The sequence below is a fragment of the Cygnus olor genome, chromosome 4, assembly GCF_009769625.2.
Source record: "Cygnus olor isolate bCygOlo1 chromosome 4, bCygOlo1.pri.v2, whole genome shotgun sequence".
Lineage (NCBI taxonomy): Eukaryota > Metazoa > Chordata > Aves > Anseriformes > Anatidae > Cygnus > Cygnus olor.
In genome coordinates, this window is record NC_049172.1 from 64,164,532 (window position 1) to 64,181,709 (window position 17,178).

Here is a 17,178-nt window from a genome sequence, read left to right on the forward strand (position 1 = left end):
CCAAGACTGTCCTACTAGAAATGAGTCATGACACATCTTCCTCCCCTTAACTATAGCACAATAAACAGCTTCAATGCACAAGTAAGTACTGGTGAGAAAGAACTAACTGCACTCATTACAGGGAACATTAAATAAAAAAACCACCAAGCTGTAGGATGTAGGACACTGCTTTGCAATTAAGTCAAGAGTCAAAAGCAGTTTTTCCCTCTGACTTAACAAGAGGAAGTTTATTGATTCTTAGCCACGGTTGGTTTTGAGATCCCTTTTTTGGATACCAAATTGCTCCCAATTTTAGTACTTCAAAGAGTTTGGCTTTAATATTGTCTGTCCTTTGGCTTTGTTCTGATCTCTCAGAAGCTCTGTTTCACTGCACAATCAGCATTGTTATTATCTCTGCACCCCCAAGTAAAGCTCTTTACCTTTTTTTTTTTAATTATTATTAAATAATCTTGATCTCTAAAGTAGTTGTCAAGGATTAGAAGTAGAGGTCATACATCTGCAAAATGATCACTGTGTACTGAAGTGGTGTGATTAAATAAAAGCCTGAGACAGTGTAGATGCTTTTGCACAACAACAATTTTCTCTTGACCTGTTCTGCGCACTGAGAGCTGAACTTTAAGTATCATTGGCATAGGTGACTGACAATAACCACTTTTTATTTACTTTTCTATTTTTACCCCTTTAACTATGCTCCAGCTTGTACCTTTCTTACCAGCTCTTTCAAAGGTTTGTGTGTGCAGGATTCAGTGTGGTTTCACATTTGATACAATGAATGCTATCGTCTCCCTCTGTAGCAATGGACATATGCATGTGCTTATTTGTTGGAAAATATTTCCATCACAGCAGCACAAAAAATGCATAAAATATACAGGTATGTCATATACCCCCTTCCATAGGAAAAAAAACGTCAAGAGTTTTACAAAGCATGTAGACAATTTTATATTTTAATTATCATACCAGTCCAGGAAAAGCAAGGAAAATGAACACATCACAAGGAAAAAGAGGATCCATACTCTAAATCCAGCATTGTTTTTGATGGCCTGTGAGGAAAAGATTATCTTGATTACTCTCACCAGTAAAAAGTACAGTACATATTTCAAAAAAAGACAACCCACAATGACTGTTAGTGGCTTCAGAACAAAGAACAAAGCTGCCATTACTTTCAGGTGAATAAAAGTCAGGTTAGTTATACCACTTCAGATTTCTCACGATATAGCTTCTCACAAAATCTTGAAGTTGGTGATTTAAGAAAATAAATCCAGATCCCAGGCAATAGAAAAACATCCAAAAGGTGAAGAACTACGTCAAAGTGTACATGCTTAAAGGTTAAGTTCCAAAAGTGAAACTGTGATTAATCAGTCTGATATCACTCTAATAAATCTCTTGTGAGTTAAAAAATAAATAAAAATCAACACAAAGAAACTGACAACAGCTATTTCTAGAGATTGCTTTAGGACTGTCTATCAAGTATTTCACCCTCAAAGCAACTAGAGCAAGGAACAACTACAGCAAAGTAGAGCAAATATTTTTCTAGGATTCTCCTTCCCAAAATTCAGACTGGCAGAAAGGAGGGATCCTGTTTTTCTCTCTCATTTTTCAGATTTTTACATGGAATATAATTTTTCGTGTGATATAAACATTAATGACAGTTACATTTTTTAATGACCTTTTTCTACTGTTTCTCGGTGTGGTTTGGGAAATTTAGTTCCACCTACAAATATGAAAACCAAAGCAAAAATAATGCAAGTTCATGCCATCTCATGAATACCAACTTTTTACTATGAACACTGGGACAATCCGTTGACCTGTCTGTACCCTTCCAGTGTCCTATTTAACGTCAAGTGCTTAAGGGTTACACATAGGCACGGTGACTGTATGCTAAGTGTTAATAAATCTATTGATTTAAGTCCTTAAAAAAAACACCACCACCACCAGCAACAACAACAAAAAAAAAACAGCACCAAAACTGAAAAATCCCTCACATCTTCCCCACCATCTGCCATACCACCATACCTCTTGGACAGCTGCTGAAAATAATACTCTAAATCTTTCCTACTCTACTCCAAGAAATGTGGAAATAAGTTCCCAAATCAGAAATTTTAAGCACCTAAGTTATGCTTGCTAATGTATGTTTGATGCACTTTTCAGACTAGCTGAGCAGTAGCTAACTCAACCTTGAATTACTAATTCAGTGTGCTTTCAGGAGAAAAAAGAACTGAGCCAATTACTACAGAGGCTAATTTGGGAACTCAGTTTTTATTGAAATCGCAGCTCCTGAAGGAAAGCGTCATCTCATTAGTAGGATAACGGGACAGATTTGTTTACTAGGTGCATGTGAAATGCCTTCAGCATAGTAAAGAGACTCTTCTGGTAATGCTTAGTGTTTAACTCCAGTTTCAACAACTGCAGAATTGTCTTTTATTCTGATTTTTTTTTTAATTAAAATCAAAACAAATAGAAAACCCCACAAAATTTCAGATGAGCTTAAATGCATACCACGCAACCTTCATGTTTAAAAATAGCTAAGGCCAAGCAGATTTCTGCAGACTCATTTAGTTTCAGATCATGGTTAGCAAGACAAGCAGAGTGAAATGTGTAAATTAGCTAAGCGTATTCACAATTTTTTCGAAATCATGTCCTGATTCCCCAATACACACAGTATCTTGCATTAACTTGTGCGTGTTGTTTAAAGCAACACTTGGGCAAAACTGAAATTCAGGAGAAAGGAATTAATTGAAAAACACAGCTTAGACATTACCTCTCTTATGTCTTCATTGCCTTCTTTGATATTCTCCGTTGCACCCACAACTAATTGATGGATATTGTCAATATCAGTTTCCTATTAAAAAAAATAATAATTGAGAAACATTGACAAAGTTTAGGAAAAAAAAAAAAACATCTGTAAGGATTTTGGAGACGAGCAGAACTCAAATATAAAATAAAATCTGGTATTATTAACATCTTAGCTTTATTTATGCTTTCTTCAATGATGCAAAGGCATAGAGGCAATTAAGTTGCAATTTTTTTAATGTGTTGTTATGAGCCTGAACCGAGGCCACTAAGATCAATAGGAAGTCTCCTCTTTACCCAACATCAAATCTGGCCTAATTTTTGCTGGCTCTTCTGGAAGAGGTGCTACCATTCACAGAAAATATGCTATTAAATAATACAGTTAATAGAGCACTAATTTTGAGACAGAGGGATCACTACGACACCCGGCACTCTCCATTCCCAGTATACACTGATACGTAATGGTAGTAATTACCATCTTGATTTTGCTTTTGGAAAAAAAAAAAAAAAAAAAGAAAAACTTTCCCTTCACATTTGTGCCAAAGTTTATTACTCTTATGTTTACATCTTGCACAGAACCAAGACCAAAACACCCCCAGGAAAACCTTCAAGCGTTAAATTACACTAACCTGTTGCAAGACTTTTTCAGTGAATATCTCTTGCAATCTGGAGATTTCTACCACTTTTCCTTCAATTTGTCTTGGCAAAGAACAGAAATACTCCATTAGAAACTTCTGCAAGCATTTCTCACTACTACAGCTTTAGATCCTCCAACCAGAGTAAAGCCTGGTTCAGCAGGCACGGCTCTTTGTTAGCAGTCTTATGTGGTGACAAGGTGTGATTAGAGCTCTGACAAGTGTCTACACTACAGGAACACAACCCCGTGTAAACCCCTACAGTTCATTTCCAGATGTTACACAGATCTGGGCATTCCTGTTTTGTCCCCCCCTCCACCACACCGTTACAATTCCTGCAGCAAGGTGCCCAGCAGCAAATTTGTCGTGCGTGGATGTTATCCTGGTTACAGGACCAGCACATACAGCGACCTGTCAATAAATGGAAAATTGTACCTGACTTCATCAAACAGATTGTTCATTTCACCAACAAGCCGCTGGTTCTCCTGTTCAAACTGTGAGAGAGGAAAAAAAAAAAAAGTCTTGTTAGAGTTCACATGCTTGGACTCGGTGAACTTTCCTCAGCCCCCAGCCCCAACAAAGCAACCTTCACCTTCCTTTACAAAGCTCTCCAAGGATGACTACCATTAGCTTCAGTGAACAATATGAGCCTGCACACTTATCATTCATCATATTCATCATTAACATCATAGTGTTATCATTTTAACACTTGTCAATTATCCTCCCGTTATGAATGAAACCCCAAAATAATTTGCAGATTTTGCTCGAGTTCTTTGCACTAAGGAAAAACGCAGGGGATGAATTTTGTCCTTTTTATTTTAAAAATTTGAGTGGGGGAAAGCTCTCATAGCATGTGACACCTTTACACCGTCATTTACTTTATTCATGTTCTACCCATGGCATAAAGTTAACAGCTTGCAGATTTTGCTGTAATATAAAATATTTTGATGTCTACTACTTCGTACTTTACCAATGCGTTGGCTTTATTTATTCCAACCAGCCTCTTTCATTTAAAACTACACTTTTGGCACTACATTTTTCAAATGCGCGAGCACAAACACAAGACCTCATACAGGAGAACAAGCTTTGATTTTCTAGATATACTTCCCTGTCTGATCATTTGGGACTCAATGTGAAATGAGCTATGGTGCAGCAAGTACGGTGACAAGATTTGCTTTAGATACGCTGCTAGAATACAGCTGAGAAAGGCATCACATCATAACAGTTAGTTGGAAGCGCCATCGTAAGGACTGTATTTTAAACAGGACCCATTTACCACGTTCTGAGGTGGGATTTTCCAGGTGCCTAAATAAATGAGCTCGATCCTGCCACCTTGCCAGCCAGACACAGGAGCGAGCCCCGCGGTGTGCTGCTCCCTTCTCCCCACGCTCAGGTGTGGGCGATGCGCTCAGATCGCTGCCGCCTGCCCATGCCAAAAGGTTCCTGCCAGCAGGAACCAGATTACCTCATGCTGAAAGGGTCACAAGTCCCCTTCTGGCTGGAGGGAGGGGAAGGTTAGTTGAGGTATTCTGCCAATTAATGCCCCATGACCAAAGCCTCAGTACCAGCCGGACATGCGTGGTATGGAAACAACTAACTCTTTGCATGTTCCTCACAAAGCTCGGAAAGCCCTGTCTCTGCTACTGCACAGAAGTAGCACCCAGGATACATTTATCCTGAAGTTATTACCCACTATGCACCTCTGACAAGCCTCATTTCTAAATCCTGAGTGACACATGCAGCAGCCTGAATACCAGAAAACAGGATTAAAAATCCAAAGGATGTGACACTGGCGCTGTGCAAGACAGCAAGCCCAGTTCTAATGCAGTTAATCTACTTATTTCAAACTAGCCTACATAACACTTCTGGATTTCAGTGTGATTCAATCAAGTTACAATTTCATTAGCAGTATACACGCAGCATTCCTCTCAGCCACCTTGCAAGGTCTCATTATCCTTCTTGGGACAAAGCAGTGTGTTGTCAGAGATGAAAACAGCAGCAGCAGAGCAGCACTGCTTACAGATCAGTCTCGGTTTCCAGTCTGTGCAGTAGTAATTGCTCACCATCTGAGCAACGGCCCAACGCTGAACTTGCAAGAAAATGTCGTGATGCCCAGAGAAGACAGTAAGTATTTGAAAGGAACTGTTATCTTTTGCAAAAAATGAAGGAAGGAGGAGGGAAAATAATGTCTGAATCGCAGAGAATTAACAATAACAAAGAGGGTAGTGCTACATCACTGGAAGGCAAATGAGCCTTTAGAGCAGTAATACTGAAGTACCTAAAAATGAAGAACCTAGTATTTCAAGGCAATTTAAGGAACAATGCAGTTCATCATTAGGATGCAACATGAAAATTAGTGGCTAGTTCATACAGGTCATCTGACCCACAGCTTACTTCACAGAGCCGATCTGTAGGAGTAACTCAGTTAATATAATTAAACTGCTGTGTTTGGTGACTCTGTATTATGACATCCTCCCTGCCCCAATCATTCCACCAGCACCTCTAGCCCGATTCTTTTAAGATCTTCCTTGTACAGCTTGTTCAACTCCTTGTACACGTTGTTCCACATGCTGATTTACACATCCTGTTAAATGATCCAAAATGCTCCAGTTTAAACTTCTGCCATATCAAAAACTTTCATAATACCTACACAGAGAAAAAACAAACAAGTGTACAAGAGTTGGACTCAATGGTCCTTATGGGTCCCCTCCAACTCAGGATGTTCTGATTCCACTTGGGGTGCAGTGGAAGGTCTAGGGGAGTCACGGAAGGATTTGTCATGCTATCTCTCCCCGAGTACACACTCCTGTACACAAACTGCTGCTTGTCCGATTTCATGGGATGACATTTTCACTCCCTGACCACTTTTTTCCTGGAGTTTTCTGCTAAATTAGTAAACTGAATCTCACCACAGGAGTACATGGCACAGCTGAACCAAGGAAGAGCAGAGGGCAAAGAGCTGAGCAAGACTTCTGGACTGCCACAGAGCGACAGAAAAGGGGGGAAAAAAAAGAAAAAAGGCAAGCCACCTGTCATACCCATCACCTTCATCCCCTCCTTCTCACATCCCACACCATCTCCGCTGTGTCCCACGCTTCGTGCTGTAACATTTTTCATCTCGCTTCAGTCCCACCAGGCCCTCAGAGAAGCACTACCTGACTCCTTACTGACAGCAAATTGCATGTCGAGCTGCATGACCTAGGGGAACACGGTTACCGTGTTAAAAACCAGAAATTTGTTACCAGTCAGTGTGAAGTGACACCTGTTTTAACAGATAACAGTTAATCTCTTAGAAAATGCTTTAGTATTCTAGCAGGCAGTCTATATAATAATAATAATAAATGTTTTTCTATTTCTTTTAAAATACATCTTTCTGTACTAGAGGTTCACTAGCTGCCTGGTTGGCAAGAACAGCTTTCTTTTCTCGGTTAAAGAACTGAAGAAAGTCCAAGATCCCCGATGCTATTATGCGCCATAACTTCCACGGTGGGGCCGAGCCCTCAAGGGCAGGAGCCCAGCTCCGTGGGACAGGTGTGGGACAGCGAGGAGCACAGTGCACAGCTCCCTGAAGCCCCACTGCTGCCCACCCTAAAGATTCAATGGTTCTGCTAAATACAAAAGTACCAGTGTTACAGTGCACTGGAGTGTCATTATCACTACTGTCTGTGGCATCTCTACAGAGCAGAGCATTTGTTAAAATATTAACGCAGTGATACGTTCTTCACAGCAGCACGTGGCTATAGGTATCTCATCACTCCGTTACGCTGGCCCCTCTGCAGGTCTCTGATTTTAAGGGATTCACTTCAGAACAAAGCCAAGGAACAGGACAATAAAATGGATCCATGAGCTTTAGCACAGAGCCGACTGCATGGACATTAAGTGACTAAGTGGAGCCACCAAGCTATAATTGGTTTTCTGACTTCTGTACGAATAAGTATTTCTCCACAAATATTCAGCATAAAAAAATTCCCTATTCTGCTGTCTTAGCAGAACTGAGATGATAATTAATTTAGGAGGCAAATTTTCAATAAAGAAACAGTGAATACTTTTAATCCCTTACAAATAGCACAAATCCACTTGAGAAAGTACTATTTAAAAAACCCTTTGATATTTGAAATCCTCCACTGGCACAGATTGCTTTTTAAACTGCTAAATAGTCCTTGCAATTTGAAATCAGGGCTGAGGGACGGCACGGCTCCGACAGCAGCAAGATGTGGTGACACAGCCAAGTGAACAAGAGGTGAGAACAGAAGGACACGTCGCCTATCGTGTGTCACAAAGGGATTTACATGATGTGAACATACAGCAAGCTCTAGCAATCTGTAGAGCTCAACGATTTATGGCTTGTTAAAGTAGCCTCTTTTATGACAATGAAATATTCTGCTACCAGGATATAAAGTGACTGCTTAAGATATTTCTCAAAGCCTAACGCATTGAAAGAATCACAGTTCTTTTTTGTTAATCACAGTTCTTTTTTGTTATCCCATGAGATAAATCATGAAATGTACTATACCTGAACTAAAGACAAAAAACAAGATAAAAAGTCAGAGAAAAGTGTAGATTTTCACAGCAGAACCACATTTTCCCCACTGTACACAACCACAAGACATCTGCTCACAACAACTATGAAAACATTCAGGTACCTGTGCTCAGAGTTACAGAGTGAGATTTACTGTGTAAATCACACAACAGCCTGCAACTGATGTAAAGATCTCTGCTTAGGGTAAAATACTCAAATAAATTGCTGCTATAACAACATGATAGTGCTTTAATTCATTATTTTATCCACAGGAAGGATCACGGAACCACGAGTGAGAATTGTTCGGTACAATTTGACGCAACATGTTCCAATTTAAAATCAATACAGCAGTTCCTTACACTTTAACCTACCCTCTTCTGAGAATCGCTAGTGGTTTTTTTTTTAGTAACTTAAATGGAGTCGGTCCACTCTTCACAAATCAAATGTTTAAAAAGTAGAAATTAACTTCTCTGTAACAGCAAACATAATGCAGAGGAGAAATAATTAGTCCTTCTAGCAGCTCAATTTCCTAAAGCTGTAAAGGTTCATTAAGTGTTCCTAAAGACCCTTAAATTCCTGCATTAAAAGCACAATAAAGTCATTAAGTATTGCATATTACTAGGAAGTATTTACTTAAGCAATGAATAAAAATCAATGCACTTTCAAGTACTCAAATTACGTCCTAGTTACACCTATAATTTACACCTTGGACCCAAATTTACATGAAAATTAGAATAATGGCTTCCAGTGGCATTAAAGTCCATTAGGAGTGAGGTTACACAGTACCCAACTTCTACTAATAAAGGTCAACTCATAGCTATAACTTTACTTGAAAATACACTGAAAGCAGTCTTGCTGTGGAATAGTCACTATGTACGTCGCTTGCCTTTGCAAATTATAGTGTTCCTAAACCCTAAAAAATTAAAAATAAACAACAAAAATCACTTTAGGTCCGTGGAGCAGAACAATGGCTTGCTCAGTTCTGAGCATCAACATTTTAGTAGCAAAGTTTACATTTGAAAACCTGTTGTGCACACATACATATATACAACTCCTGGTTTACACTGCAGCAACCCCAATGTATGCAATCCAATCCAACTGTAAAAAATTACCTGACAAGAAATTACCTCCATTAAGGTCATTAACTAGAATCAAGCAGCTTGCTTCCTACTTGACAACTTACTGGTGGAGAAAGAAAAAGCATCTACATTAACACTGTCATGAATGCTGACTCACTTCTTTTTTAAGTCTTAATCAATGCATACTCCTTCCAAGGTATAACGTGGAAGCAACCGATGCTTGTTAGCTTTCAGCAGAGGTGGAAATGTATTCTGTATTTCTTCATAACTGCCAGAATCAGAGATTCATGCTCAGTGTAAGAAGAATCATAGAAAACCATAGCAAAAAATAATAATAATAAAAAGCATAGCATGGGAGAGGTCTGAAAGGAGAAAGATTAATAATGCATTTTTTGTCTAATGGTTCTCCCCTAGAAAGAGCTGGGAAAATGCCTCGCAATAAGCAGATCAGGACTGAAGGATTTCTGGGCTCCTGAATCTCCAAGTATTAAACATTGATTTTTGTGTTACTCTGGCTTGGAACCATTCCACCTCACTGGGCAATACAAAGAACTTATTCCAGGGGAAAAAAAAAAAAGTCCCAGGTTATCTGCGGGTTATCTTCCTTCACTCGATAACAGAAATAGAACAAAACACACAGACCTGGACAACTCATGTAAGTCATGAGGTGTGCTGGGCCTTACTCTAAAAAGGATAAAGGGATGCATTCATTCCCAAAGAAAGAAATGCATTCATTCCCAAAGAACCATGGCAAAGGATGTAACACATTTAAAACTTACTAGAGCGCGAGGCCCACAAAATGCAACCTAACATTTAGCAGTCAGTTACTAGCAAGCACTTTCAGAGTTGTCATCTCTGATGCTTGTTACCTCCCGATCCTCTGGAAGCTTACACCAAGGGGGCTAATAATATGGTGCCTGAACACAGAAAAACGAAGGTATGTGACAAATTCTGTTTAGAGAGAAAAAAGAAAGCAGGAATAAGCCTTCTGATTTCAGACTGGTGCTCAAGAACAATGTGATAGCATCAGGAGCAGCCTCTGAAGAGCCTTTTCTCTTTGACAAACCATACCGTAATTATGTGCAACTTACTCATCTCTGACGGGAAGTGATGCTTGCTCTGTTTGGGAACATCTCTAGTCATTGCCAAGGAAGCCTCAGATAATCATGCTGCAGCAGCCCTGTGCTGCAGCACACCATGTTGAAAACTCTACAGCCACTGGCTACTTGTAAGGAAGTTTTACTTTCTTTATATGAAACAATTCAGTGTGTGCTAATACAAAGAGAATTTGGAGCCACGTTCAAAACAAGAAATCATAGGAACATCAAAAAGCCTAACAGGTTGTCAGCAATCACGTCAAATTTTGTAGCGTATCAGTTCAATTGTGAACAGAATTGGAACAAACAATACAAAAAACTGCTTGATAGTGGCAGAAATATAGCAAAGCTAAAAATACATGAGGTTCTGCTGTGTCTGAAAGCCTGTAGTTATTCCTTCTAATAAAATCAGTGTGATTTTGATCAACCTAAAAAAGAGGAATAAAATGAAATACAGCTATTTGTGTACTAGAAGTAGTCCAAGTCAAAAGCAGCCAGTCTCAAAATCTTTATTGTTCAGAAATTTTTTAATGCATTCCTGATGCTGCCTTCACTTCCATTGTCTCCTGACTAAGGAAGCATTTCATAATTATAATTTTTAAAAACAGAATTTCATTTTCAAAGGGCACTTCCAATTGCTGAAAAAATAGTTGGTATTAATGTCATGGCTGCATGCAAATATTTTGCAATTTTAAATATTAGCAGCTCCCAGAAGAACCAGGAAGCCATGTATAAATGACATATCTTGTCGTGGCATTATCCTGCATAAAATGGAAGTTGTAAATGAACTTGGGTGAATCTGAACTTTCTTAGCACATGTGGATACAGCAGAAAATATAAAATGGACGATAATGGACTTACCATTTGTATTTCTTCAGGTGACAGTTCGTCTTCACCTTTTCCATCCCCCCATAATCCAAGGTTAGACTGAGCATCAGGCATATTCCTGTCTGTACAAGAACCACCAAAAGCTTGAGACAATGCAGGGCACTGAACAGTGAAGTAAACAACATTTTTCATGATTTCAGAACTCCAATGAAATCGTTACATCTCATTTCCTACTAACCAAGATTCACCATATAGTTACAGCACAAGATTATACACCAATAACCTTTAACTCCTGAACTGGGACAGAGGTGTACCCATATGTTTAATTTTGTGAACTACGAGAAGTTGCACTAAAATATTGACAGCAAAACATGTAAAACAACTCACAACACACTAAGACTTGTTAGGGCAGAAAATACAATCACATTAGAATTGTAACAAGAACACACAATTTTCAAAATGACAGCCTGTACACAAACAAGGCTATTATCTTCCAGTGAGATTTGACAGAACCACCAGCTCCTCATTCCTCAGAAAGTAAGAGCAGACTCTCAAAGACTTTTTGAGCAAAGTTTGTAGGACAAATTTGGCTTCCTCACTCTGTTCAAACTGCATAATACAGCGCAAATCCTACAGCACTCTGTGCAAGGGGTCCTCCTGAACGTAACAGGAGCCAGATCTGAACCCACAAACTAACCCTTCCACATCGTAGCTGCTCCATTGATTTCAACAGCACTTTCCCTTTGATTGAAGCTAACCATCTGCATAAATCTTAGCAGGAGTTGGGCATAAAACTTCTTGAATGGCTATTTCTAGGATATTTCCCTCTAGAAGATTTATTTTTAGGCTTAATTATATACTTCTAATTATAGACTAAGAAGTTAGAATAGGAAAGAAAAACTGTACAGCAGGAACCTACTGTTTCTGAAGCTGTTCTAGCATCAGTGCTTAAAATCCTAATGATAACACTGCAAACTTGAGAAGGCCTCCTTCCCCACTGGCTGTGGCATTTTTACAAAACCCAAAATAGAGAGAGATTTGTACCAACCCTAAACAGATTCAAAGCTGAACTGCTTTGACTTATCACATGCAGATTACAAATTAAAATACACTAAGGTTTAGTTTTTACTTTTTCATAGATTACAGACTTCCTGAAAGACTTCAGACTTTATCCCAGTTGTTCATGTGTTGTTTTTGTTTTTAAGGCATTTATAAGTATTTTTATTTGCTTTACTATAATTTTCTAAACCTACATTATTTTCAATCGCATAAGCAGCACTGATGCATCATCATTAAGACCTTCTCTTGGGAAGCCCCTGAATGGGGTAGTCCTATTTATGAACAAATATATTAAAAGTATTGTAAGAAGAAATTTTCCCCTTTTATTTTTCATTATAATATTTGTGAAAACTCTTGAAAAATAAATAAGAGTATTGTTGTGTGTGTCTCCTTTACAAATGTATATTTTCATTCCCACCAACCAACCAAAGATGACAATGACAAACCAAACAGTGACAATGTTATAAATGACAGATACGGGTAAGGCATACAGTCTTTAAAATGAATAATTAAATAAATAAAATCTGCTCTTTCTTACAAGTAATAAGGAAGAAAAACAGGAGCATTTCTAAATATTATTTAGAAATAATTCAACTCAACATTTTCCACTGGATATCATTAGTATTTCCAATCTGTTTCACAGAGACACAAAATTATTTGTTTGGATAATCAATACATTTACATTATATCAAAATTAGAATGACATATTTACTGGATTCAAAGAAAAGAAGATAATTAGTTTATGGAGCTAAGAAATAAGATGTATTCCTATTTTATCCCAGAGGAACCAATTACTTTCAGACACTGTCAGCTTTGTTAAAAAACAGCACCTGTATCCAATGTGATTGCTAATAAGCACATATCCAAGCAAGAGGTAAGTGAGAAACATGCATCTCCCCGGAGTTACTCCTGTCACCATGGTACATTTCTGGCCACTTCGAAAGTTATTCTGCAGCTGTTGTGGAGCTGGCATCAGTACTTTTCTACTATTCATCCAGCAAAAGCCAGACAAAGAAAAAAAAATGCTAACTACGTTTCAATTGCAGAAATAGATGTAATTAATGAATGATGGAGAAACAAAGTAAAGATCAAATAATCTCAACCTTTTTCCATACTGACAGGAGGCAGCTGCTAAGCTAGTGGACCGGTTCAAAAGCTACTCATTATTTACATGTATTTCCATAAACTAAATGTCAGATTTCTAATATGCAAATAAATACAGTCAGCATATTAAAGTAATCTCTAGAGAGACTATTTTCCTACCATGAAGCATGTCCAGTATAATGCCAATGTAAACAGGTGCTTTGTCTCAAAAGTAATCACATTTTGCTTTGGTACCTGCCAAAACACCAGACAAAACCAAGGTTGTGCTTCAGCACCCCACGTAGGACATTCAGCTGTCTGCCATGATGTTCAAGGTAAGGACAGGACCAAAACCTCTCTCAGAAGACTGTTACAGCTGCGATATTTAAGCAAGGAACCCAGACACTCTGATGACCTTTCATATTTCATAGATATAAATGGTTACCATGTTCTAAAACATCAACGTTCTGAGGGTTAAAGAGTTTATTTCTCCACACAGTCATTTCTCCAATTTCTTAAAAATTTGAAGTTACTTGTAAAACAAACAAAAAAACAACCACAAAGGTTCTACGATTTAAACTGAGCTTTTGTTTACTAGTCATTTCATTCATGTTATTATGCTTCAACAACCACCTACCAGCGAAGTCACAAGGCTGATTTCTATAAACAGCAGCAACCAACTGAGCAACCAAATGAGGAACCACATATTCTGTGCATCTAAACTACTTCAGACAGGTTTATTTTGATATACAACTTTCCTAGTGTTCTCAAAGACTAGTCAGCATCCTCTTGTAAGAACGGTATCACAAACCCCTATGTCTAGCTACTTTCCCATGCAAAATTAAAGCATGAACTAATAAGAGTGAAAATGGGAGTAATCAAAATTAATGTGCGGTAAACTAAGCTTCATTTCTGTTTATTGCAGTGGTTTGCTGCATCCAGGGAGAACAAAGAATGGTGTTTCCCGTGGCATGGCACAGTTTTCTGAGCTAAAAACTGTGATGCCACTTTATGTGGTGGGAGTGTACACTTTCAGAGATTGTGGAGACAAGAGCAAAGAGCTATGAAGATGCTACAAGGCTGCTGCTTTTCTGCTGGCACTGGCTCACAGCTGTGAAATACTGATAACGTGTTAAGGTGAAACTCATCTGTGTACCTGTGTGCTGCATCACTTAAGACATAAATATAAAAATGTAGGAAGCACTAGAAATGACACAATCAAAACCTTTACTTCTTACAGTAAATTCAGTCTCCAGAAAAAAAAAAAATCGTATCAATAGGGCTGCAGAAGTACAAACTGGTTGGAAGATAAGCAATACCATGTCAGAAAATGAAATGGTTTGCACTTTGCAAGGTAATTCAATATCAGAGTCTTCGTTCAGAAATGGAGTACCCACTTCACATGAATCCACCCTTTGTACAACCCTCAAGTCACTACCCAGAGAAACTTCACTCTCTTAATAAATACATAAAAAGCAATAACAGATTTGCAGAATAATGTAATGTTACATTTTGCCACAGTTTCTGCTTCCCTCCATGAATAATTTTAACACTGTAATCACACTGTGCCTCAGACTTCTCTAGACAGTACAAGCGGGAGAAATCACACCACGGAAAGCAATTCTGAAATCATAGAAACAAGATTCCTCTTCAGATACGAAATCTGAAATTATTGCACAATGGTGGTATTTAGACACTCTGCAATGAAGGTCTGTAAGTGTACACACCCAAAAACAGACCAAGGGACCATTCTGAGAAAAGGCTGAAAGAAGGGACTTACATACGCAGCCTCAGAAGCTGGTCACTAAGGAATTAGCAAGTTCTGTCAAGAATAGCACCAGCTGAAATGACCATGGGGTCAGAGTTGCTGCTTTAGACTTCTGGCTATTTCCTGTCAACTGAAATAGAAGGTGCAGTCCTTCCAGCAAGGAAATTCAAGGCTGTGGAGAACATCCCCAAACCTATTGTGTCTTTCCAAACACTAAAATCCCCCCTATGAACATATTCTGCCTTTGTGTTGATACTGTAGAGGTGTCCAACTGAAGGTCTCTGTGCTTAAAAACCAGAAAACACTCCTAGAAACTACTAGAAAGCCATCAAGCTACTTTCCTATTCCTTACCATCAGTGAAAAGGATGTGGAAAGATCAGACAGGTCTCAGAAGACATATAACTAGACGGATAGTGCAAAATTAATAAATTAAAAGGAGAGAGTTCACACAAAGTTTATTGAAGGGATGAAGAAATCCAGCAAGACATAAGACCTTTTAAGCTGGTTGAAAGAAACATGTCACAAAGCTGAAGATTTTGCTTCCCCAGTCCCACAACACGCATCACACAAGCCTGATCAACTCAGGGAGAAAGAGAATAGAAAAAGTACATGTTCCAGGAAGAGGCCTTCTTGGAATAGGCCCTTGTAATGTCAAAGAAGTACTGTTGAATAGAAAGGGCTTGCTACAAAACAAAAATATAATTATGTTTTATTCTTACCTTTGCTTTCCTCAGAAGAAAGTTTTTCTTCAGAATCATCTAAAGGATTCTGTGATTTTTTTTCAGGAGAAAGAGGTGATTTGGAAATGTTGCTCTGCTCAGGTTCAAGTCTGGACCTAGAAGCATGAGATCCTATAATTTAACTGATATGATAGAACTGAATTTCTCTAAAACAAGAACAACCACAGATTACTTGCATTCATTGCACTTTAACCTGGTCTTGAAAACTTCACAATAGAGAGTTCCCAGTCTAGATACAAAATGTACTTAGCTACCTTTACTGAAATACTATTAGAAAAGCAAAGAAAGCATGAACAGTATTCCTGTATAATCTATATTCCAATATACATTACATGTTCAGAGTTGAGAATAATTTTGAAGTGTAAAAACCGGACATTTTATTAAAGTTTCTTTCAAAAAATCTGGAGTATTGGAATATATAACATTTTGGTCATACTGAAATTTTTCAGAAGCAACAGCCAACTCACCTATTTAATTTTTTCAAGTAATATTTGCATGTTTATATTGTCAACTATCATAAGGGGAGAATAAGAAAATACAACAGAATCAACTTTTTTTCCTGAAACAAGTTTTTTTTAATTATTATTATTATTATTTAATTACCTATAAAGAATACTTTAACCTGCACGAGAGTGATCCTTACCTTGTCTGCCAAGAGACTCAATAGCCCATTTAGAAGCAAAGAAAAGAAAATCTGTATGTAATGGTCAGATACATATTCCCTGCTATGCGATTTCAATACAAAACCAATATAAAAAATGAGAAGCACGTTCAGTGGTTATTTTGGTACCTCAGTACTTGTCAAGTATTTTTCACTATGGCACCGAAAAAGTTTAAAATTAGTGGCTAAATATTTTTTCCAGAAAACTTTGTGGTTCACTGCTGTCAACAATGAATTCTGTAACCACTACACAGTAGATAGTTAAATGCTTAGCAATTATGCTGATAGAGAAGCTAAAAAACAAAAAACAAAAAAACAAAAAATAAAAAATAATGGGCTGAATCACCTGCTGTGCCACCTTCATCACTTCCTCCCCTCTCATATATAATCAACAGTTAATCTCATTATGATCTGCAATCTTCCCCTGCTGCTTAACAGAAGGTGTTGCATTTTGTGTGCTTTTCCTTCTTTGTATTGTGTCTAAATTCTAGCCAATAATTAGAAAATTCTGAGAAAAACAGAATATAATGCATTAGTCATCACTGACAGACTATGTTATTTAAACAAGAAAAAATAATAACAGGGAACATTTATTAGTTCTAAAAACTCTGCTACTGGGCTTTGTGTAGTTTTACACAAAAGAACTTTTCATTCTCCCCTCCTCCGACTTCCAAATTTGCCTAATACCAAGGAAAAAAAAAACAACAGACTTATCTGGATGGCCATGCCATTCAAATAATGCTTCTGATACTAATAAAACACCAATCATCCAATAATAAAAGTCAACTTGATTTGAATAACTGCATACATAATTCACAAGAAATTCTAATGGAAAATTAGTTTAAAATTGGAAATGTAATATAAATATGAATACCTATAAACATAAAAACTGAAAATCCCAACCAAGTACCTTTATAG

At 37.8% G+C, this 17,178-nt stretch overlaps 1 protein-coding gene across 2 annotated transcripts in view; it reads right to left on the bottom strand.

The window, feature by feature from the left end:
- Nucleotides 1-276: 276 nt before the first annotated feature.
- Nucleotides 277-17,178, bottom strand: part of STX18 (syntaxin 18) — a 66,818-nt gene continuing 49,916 nt past the window's right edge. The window contains exons 6-11 of one of the 2 annotated variants that reach the window (XM_040554481.1): nt 15,579-15,694; nt 10,982-11,070; nt 3,861-3,919; nt 3,420-3,489; nt 2,759-2,839; nt 277-1,040 (exon numbers count right to left, since the gene is read on the bottom strand). In XM_040554481.1, the coding sequence (XP_040410415.1) occupies nt 945-1,040; nt 2,759-2,839; nt 3,420-3,489; nt 3,861-3,919; nt 10,982-11,070; nt 15,579-15,694 (511 nt within the window). In that variant the 3' untranslated portion in view covers nt 277-944. Of the gene's footprint in view, nt 1,712-2,758; nt 2,840-3,419; nt 3,490-3,860; nt 3,920-10,981; nt 11,071-15,578; nt 15,695-17,178 lie in introns of both variants that reach the window. The other variant, XM_040554482.1, reaches the window with a different exon arrangement.